Source organism: Sinocyclocheilus anshuiensis, unplaced genomic scaffold (assembly GCF_001515605.1).
Source record: "Sinocyclocheilus anshuiensis isolate Anshui unplaced genomic scaffold, SAMN03320099.WGS_v1.1 scaffold157, whole genome shotgun sequence".
Classification (NCBI taxonomy): domain Eukaryota; kingdom Metazoa; phylum Chordata; class Actinopteri; order Cypriniformes; family Cyprinidae; genus Sinocyclocheilus; species Sinocyclocheilus anshuiensis.
Window position 1 is genome coordinate 67,801 of NW_015540834.1, and position 8,045 is coordinate 75,845.

General features: G+C 36.1%; 1 protein-coding gene across 1 annotated transcript in view; it reads right to left on the reverse strand.

The window, feature by feature from the left end:
• LOC107687370 (LIM domain and actin-binding protein 1-like) overlaps window positions 1–8,045 on the reverse strand; it is a 36,083-nt gene that overhangs the window by 6,183 nt on the left and 21,855 nt on the right. The window contains exons 5-6 of the mRNA XM_016484659.1: window positions 3,723–3,780; window positions 3,488–3,585 (exon numbers count right to left, since the gene is read on the reverse strand). Coding sequence (XP_016340145.1) covers window positions 3,488–3,585; window positions 3,723–3,780 — 156 coding nt within the window. The remainder of the gene's footprint in view (window positions 1–3,487; window positions 3,586–3,722; window positions 3,781–8,045) is intronic.

The window sequence follows — 8,045 nt, forward strand, 5'->3', positions numbered from 1 at the left end:
GCATCAGATAGTGTGCTATAGATCGCCTGAGGAACAATTCCACTCATTCTCTACTATAGGAGAGGAAGATTTGTATAAACTTGATAAATCATCTAAACCAACAACATGTATGTTAGGCCCTATTCCATCTAAGCTCCTAAAAGAGGTGCTTCCAGACGTCATAGATCCTCTTCTGACTATTATTAATTTGTCATTGTCATTAAGATATATCCCCAAAACCTTCAAACTGGCTGTTATTAAGCCTCTCAATTACAAGTGCAGTATGGAGTACCTCAAGGCTCAGTACTAGGGCCGTTACTTTTCACGCTTTACATGTTATCCTTGGGAGATATCATCAGGAAACATGGTGTTAGCTTTCACTGTTATACTGATGATACTCAGCTCTATATTTCTTTGCGGCCTGGCAAAACATAACAATTTGAAAAACTAACAGAATGCGTAGTCGATATAAAAACCTGGATGACGAGTAATTTCTTACTGCTATATTCTGAAAAAACAGAGGTGTTAATTATAGGACCTAAAAACTCTGCATGTAATGACCTAGAACACTGTCTAACACTCGATGGCTGCTCTGTAAATTCTTCGTCATCAGTTAGGAACTGTGTAACAAATATAACTGTGTGTTATAACTAAACAGTTATAGAACTAGTGTGCTATTTGATAGCAATCGTTCCTTCGAAAGCCACGTTTCTAGCATTTGTAAAACTGCATTTTTCCATCTCAAACATATATCTAAATTGCGACCTATGCTCTCAATGTCAAATGCAGAAATGTTAATTCATGCATTCATGACCTCAAGATTAGAGTATTGTAATGCTTTATTGGGTGGTTGTTTTACATGCTTAATAAACAAACTCCAGCTGGTCCAAAATGCAGCAGCTAGAGTTCTTACTAGAACCAAGAAGTATGACCATATTAGCCCAGTTCTGTCAACACTGCACTTTCTCCCTATTAAACATTGTATATATTTTAAAATCCTGCTAATTACTTATAAAGCCCTGAATGATTTAGCACCTAAGTACTTGAGCAAGCTCTTATCGTATTATAGTCCTTCACGTCCGCTGTGCTCTCAAAACTCTGGTAATTTGATAATACCTAGAATATCAAAATCAACTGCGGGCGGCAGATCCTTTTCCTACTTTCCTACTACTAGACAGATCCCCAGTGAAGACCTTGTCTTCTAGACGGCCATCGGACAAGACCACGGAACCAGATGAGTCCTCTGCACAATGTGACTTTGCTGCAGCATGGATCAACCTGCTGGTTTGTCTGGCCGGAGGAGAACTTGCCCCCCGACTGAGCCTGGTTTCTCCCAAGGTTTTTTTCTCCATTTTGTCACCGATGGAGTTTTGGTTCCTTGCCGCTGTCGCCTCTGGCTTGCTTAGTTGGGGACACTTAATTTCCAGCGATATCATCGACTTGATTGCACAGATACTATTTAAACTGAACTGAGCTGGACGATGACATCACTGAATTCAATGATGAACTGCCTTTAACTGAAAAATTTGTGTTTACTATTGTCTTTTTGCATTATTGACACACTGTTTTCCTAATTAATGCTGTACAGTTGCTTTGACACAATAGAAAATCATCACCGTAGCCATTAGATCCAGTCTGTATCAAGATCAGATGGTCACTGCAGTCACCCGGATCCATTACGTATCCAGACCAGATGGTGGATCAGCACCAAGAGAGGACCTCTACAGCCCTGAAAGTCAGCAGAGACCAGGACAAGACTTGACTTGACTTGAAGCATGGCAGCTGGTTTGATCTAGTTTAAACTGGCCATGTGCTGGTCCTAAGCAACCAGCTCCTGCTCAGAACCAACTCATAACCAGCTTATTAGCAGCTCAGGACCAGCCTAAACCAGCTTATGACCAACTAAGGACCAGATTAAACCAGCTGCCATGCTTCAAAACATACCTAACCAGCATTTGCTGTTTTTTTTGTTTTTTTTTTCAACAGGGATTTCCTCTTAGGAGGACTGAGGGTTGAGTGGAGAGTGGATAGACCAGAGGATAACTCCCTTTCTCCTGCAGCCTCTTCCAGTTATTTCAACTGGATGTTAAATTGTATGCTCTCCTTGGTTTGGTTGCTTTTAAGAGCTTTTTTAATTGGCAGAGGCCTGGTGACAGCTTAGGTACCGGTGTAGTAGTCTGCTCCTTCCAGATTGGAAGTCGTTGGCAGCAGCAGCTGTAGCTCCAGCCTCCCTGGTTAGGTCTGCCTCTAGAGGCTTTAGTCTTTAGCAAGTGAGCAGGCATTTATTCAGTATGGCGCAGTGGGAATTAACGTTCCCATAGCATCAAGACCATGACACAGCATCAAAGTTCTCTTCGAAAGGGAACGTCTTAGGGTTATGTATATTTCAGATGGAAGATGGAAATGAGACAATTTAAATACTATGAAGTTTTACGTAGGCACACTTTTTCAAGATTGGTGTGTATACACATAGCAAACATACTCACAGAGCGTGGCACAGTAAAAGAAGCCTTTCTGGTGACCGCTAATTGATATTTCGCCATCCTGTCCTTGATAGAGCCACTGCGCTTCAGACTGGGCGTACCTATGACAGAATTCATTCATTTATTCATTTATTTATTCATCTATCTATCTATCTATCTATCTATCTATCTATCTATCTATCAAATAAGTTTACTATTGTCCCTTTGCATTATTGACACACTATTTTCCTAATTAATGCTGTACAGTTGCTTTGACACAATCTGTATTGTTAAAAGCGCTATATAAATAAAGGTGACTTGACTTGACTTGAAGCATGGCAGCTGGTTTGATCTAGTTTAAACTGGCCATGTGCTGGTCCTAAGCAACCAGCTCCTGCTCAGAACCAACTCATAACCAGCTTATTAGCAGCTCAGGACCAGCCTAAACCAGCTTATGACCAACTAAGGACCAGATTAAACCAGCTGCCATGCTTCAAAACATACCTAACCAGCATTTGCTGTTTTTTTTGTTTTTTTTTTCAACAGGGATTTCCTCTTAGGAGGACTGAGGGTTGAGTGGAGAGTGGATAGACCAGAGGATAACTCCCTTTCTCCTGCAGCCTCTTCCAGTTATTTCAACTGGATGTTAAATTGTATGCTCTCCTTGGTTTGGTTGCTTTTAAGAGCTTTTTTAATTGGCAGAGGCCTGGTGACAGCTTAGGTACCGGTGTAGTAGTCTGCTCCTTCCAGATTGGAAGTCGTTGGCAGCAGCAGCTGTAGCTCCAGCCTCCCTGGTTAGGTCTGCCTCTAGAGGCTTTAGTCTTTAGCAAGTGAGCAGGCATTTATTCAGTATGGCGCAGTGGGAATTAACGTTCCCATAGCATCAAGACCATGACACAGCATCAAAGTTCTCTTCGAAAGGGAACGTCTTAGGGTTATGTATATTTCAGATGGAAGATGGAAATGAGACAATTTAAATACTATGAAGTTTTACGTAGGCACACTTTTTCAAGATTGGTGTGTATACACATAGCAAACATACTCACAGAGCGTGGCACAGTAAAAGAAGCCTTTCTGGTGACCGCTAATTGATATTTCGCCATCCTGTCCTTGATAGAGCCACTGCGCTTCAGACTGGGCGTACCTATGACAGAATTCATTCATTTATTCATTTATTTATTCATCTATCTATCTATCTATCTATCTATCTATCTATCTATCTATCAAATAATCTTCCTTCAGGAACTAGACATCATACAGAGAGATGTATTTTGTATTTACCTTTGTTTCCCATTTGTGTGTCCACATCCTCTGAGCTGCTGTTCACTTCTCTTTGCACCTGAGGAATTAAACCAGCCACAGACTGAAAACATCTTCCTATAAAATTTGACATTAAAATTTGTAGTGCACATACAACAATGACGTTCGCATGTAAGCATAATAAAGAAATAGCACAAAGTTGACATCAACTTTTCTCTAACTATGTATCCACTGGAAAATCGACTGTGATGTCCTCTAGAACTTCAGAAACTTTTATAGTTAGTGCCAATCCTTTTAAGATAATTATCTTCACAAAACCTCAAAAAACACAAAACCAAAAATAAAGTCACCAAGACAGCAATAAATAATTATGGCAATAAATAGAGGTTGAAGTGGAATGAAGAATCAGACCAATTAAAAACAGTGATTAGGTCTCTGCAGGATGTCTGTATGTCTATAGTGCATCTGCAGAAATTCTTGTGTAATGGAGTTTATTGTTGGATGTGTTATGCTCCTTTTCTGCTGATTATTGAACTGTTCGAAAGAAAGGATTTGGACTTCCCATCACTATTAGTAATGGGGGCTTAGACACATCTGTTTAACGATGAACTATTTTTGATATACTTTTGAGATGTTCCCTTATTATTTTCCCCTAATTATTCCCTTATTAAAGTAACATTCATAGTAATGTAATATGGATATATATCAAATATAGATATATCGGTCAGTTTTTAAGAATTTCTCCTTTAAAATCCAATAAAGTCCAATAAAATATATTTTTTGTTAACACTGTTTTTTTACATATCAAGATTTAAGATTAGGATTATTTAAGAATTTAAGAATAAGATTAAAAAGAAAGAAAGAAAGAAAGAAAGAAAGAAATTTAGCACCTGTAAGTAAATAATGTGTTGCAAAATAGTTTGGAATGGAGAATGCATTATGAATTAGTGTTTTATATAAACAAACACCTAACTGATGTTATGTGTATTTGAAAAGAAAATTATTCATATATTCTACTGTAATTCAATCCACTCAACTTAATTTAAGCTTACTCTTAATGTACTGCACTAAATTGTCACCAGTATTTTTTATTTCTTTCAGTTTCATGGACTTGTATTCATTAGTTCCTGTATTCCTTTGTTTGATTTCCTGATTTTCCTGTTTCTATGGTTAATAATATGATTTGTTCATTCAGTTCAGATGTGTTTAATTAATCACCTCTTTCATTGTATACTTTAGTTCCTGTTTTCCATCAGTTCAGGGTCCGGTCATGTTTGTGTAAAGTGCGTGTTTGCTGCTACTTTGTGTTATGTTTATCCTGTGGAATATTATTAAAGATTGTGTTGGAACTTTATTCATCTGCCTGTCTTGAGTCTGTGCACACATTTGTGACACATATATAAGTACTTTTATTTTTTTCATTGTTTTTTTTTAAGAAAAGCGTTATAAAAATAAAGGTGACGACTTGATACAATACAATCTTAGTAAAAAAAAAAAAAAGTGCCAAAGTTTACCCCACTTTTTTCCTGACCATAAATGCAACAAGATGGTTTTACGAAGACCACCTCTGAAGAACAATACACTCTTCAAAATGTTTTAAAATGGATTTCAAAATCACATTATTTCTGAAATGTAAAATTCAGAAATGGCTACATTTAGAACATGAACACGCTTAAATAAACCAGGTTACATTAGTTAGGTAAAAAGGCAAGGAGACAGATGGAGAAACAAATGGTGTGTAGTCTGTGGAAGGTTTTGTAGTGCTCCAGAGATCTGGTGGGGTTTAAAGAGTATGTGCATACCAGTGGCATGACATCACCAACAGCATACAACACAAGCATGAAGCAAACAGATGTGGAATACTATAAACTGAGTGTGGCATAACATGTTTTGCGTGTACCAAGGTAAACATGACAGCATGCTTAGGACTAAAAACATTTTTGTAAAGCTTCTATCAGTAGCCCTTCATCTGAAAACTAGCCATTAACTCACTACACATTGTGATCAAATTCAGACTGATTCCCCAGTTTATAAAACAGCACAATAATAGTAAGTGCATAAGTGTAAACAATTAAAGGTCTAGTGCTAAAAAACATACTGTACACAAGTATTAACACATACACAAAACTGCTAATGCCCTGCCAATTGTAGGTCTGGTTGAATATATTTAAAATACACTTTTTGTTAGTGATTGATGTGAGATGTGCCATTATAAGTTGCTGAAATGCTTAATTATAGCTATTATAAGCTTAATTATAGCATTTTATAAGGCAACTGTCCATTAAAGGGAGCTTGCATCTACAATTCTCGTATTTGGGTAAAATGTGTTTAAAAGCAAAAATGTGTAGCTCACATTTTTTTTGTTAAAGTGCTTGTTTTTTTTTAATATTTTTACATTTTGTATTTTATTAGTTACTGGGGTTGCACAGGTAAGGAAGCAATTTTATTACACTTGTCTTACATTAACACATATAATGTTTAAATCTTGTGGCCAGTGGGGTGCAATTTCTGTCCCCTCATCCCCCGGACTATTTTCCCTTTGTCTTTTCAGCCAGCATATTGTGAGGCAAGATACAGCTCAAACAACTGCCTCACTGTGATGGAACAATAGACATACTTGTGTCTGCATCACACCCATTTGGTTTGGGGAATTTTAAAGAACATGACTCAGAGTCATAGTAACAAACTCCACCTATAGCTAACTGATAGACCACATTAATACAAATAAGCAGCTGAATCTCCCTCGGTGAATCTCATGAAACATGCAAAGCACATGACTGGGTCTTTTTTTCTTCTTCTTCTATTGTCCTCAATTGTAAGTCGCTTTAGATAAAAGCGTCTGCTAAATGACTAAATGTAAATGTAAAAATGTAAAATGTTCTTTAGAAAATATTTGAGAACTACTTCAGAATTTTTCAAGTAATTCAGGAAGAAAAAATGCATCCTGGACCTGGAATATGCTACCAAAATCTTGCAGTATATGCTACATTACTATATGTATATTTATATTAGAGGTTTCGAGACATTACTTCTAATTTTATACAGGTCTGATTTTGCTATGTTTTTGGATTTTAAATTGTGTGCTAAAGATTCTTCACTTTTGTCCTTTTTTTTTTTTTTTTTGCTTGGTAGAGTATCTTTTTTTTTTCTTTTCTGGTCAGACAAAGTAAGACGGAGCTTTGACAAAGACAAAACTAATAATATAATATTTCTAATATTTCTAATAATATTTCCGTTACTTTTCATCCCCTGCCTCTGCCAAGTGTTCACAATGAAACTGCATCTAGCAACTGCCTTTCAAAGATAAATAAATAAATAAAAATCAGTAATGAGAATAAAAAAAAGTCAAAATTACAAATACTCAAAAGTAAAAGTATTTATTTGGGAGAAAATTGCTGTGCTTCCAGTATCTAATAACTGAAGCTTATTGTGAAGACAATGTTAGATTCAGTGACTGTTTCCGAGTGCAGATTGCTATCTCAACATTACCATGGAATGAGACATTCCAAACGAGTACAAGGAATCAAGTAGGAATGTGAACACATGCCAGGCCTCTGACAAAGGGGGATGGGCACTCAGTGAAAGGAAGTAAATCCATTGGACACATGTCCATATCAAGTTGTTATGTACAGGTAAATTGATGAAATTATTCTTAAACTGACTTTATTTACCATTTCAAAATAGAACTAAAGAGCTTGAGGGAAATTCTACTAAATTATCTGTTTAAATCAACCAACCGGTTTAACATGTTTACTAAAGCATAATCCAGATGGTTTCAACGAGATCCAACTTATTTAGAAAGAAGTAATAGCAATTTATTCTGCACATGTTCTACATAAAGCAACACATTTATTTAATCAATCAGTTCTGTTTAAATCTCATTTAGGATTAGATGTATTTATTAAATTTACATTTAGTCATTTAGCAGACGCTTTTATCCAAAGCGACTTACAAATGAGGACAATGCAAGCAATCAAAATCAACAAAAGAGCAATGATATGCAAGTGATATAACAAGTCTCAGTTAGCTTAACGCAGGTTTTTTTTTATTATATAATAAATAAAAAGAAAACAGATAGAATACAAAAAGAATAGAGCAAGCTATAGGCCTTGTTTTGCTTTTGTTAATTGTATAATAAATAAAAAGAAAACAAATAGATAGAATACAAAATATTAGAAAAGCTAGTGTTTTTTTAAGAAAACAAGCAGTAAATGAATTATTATGAAAGTTTTTTTTAAGAATAGAATTAGAATAGAGAGTGCTAGAGTTAGAGGGTCAAAAAAAGATGGAAGAGATGTGTTTTAGCCGATTCTTGAAGATGACTAAGGACTCAGCTGCTGGGAT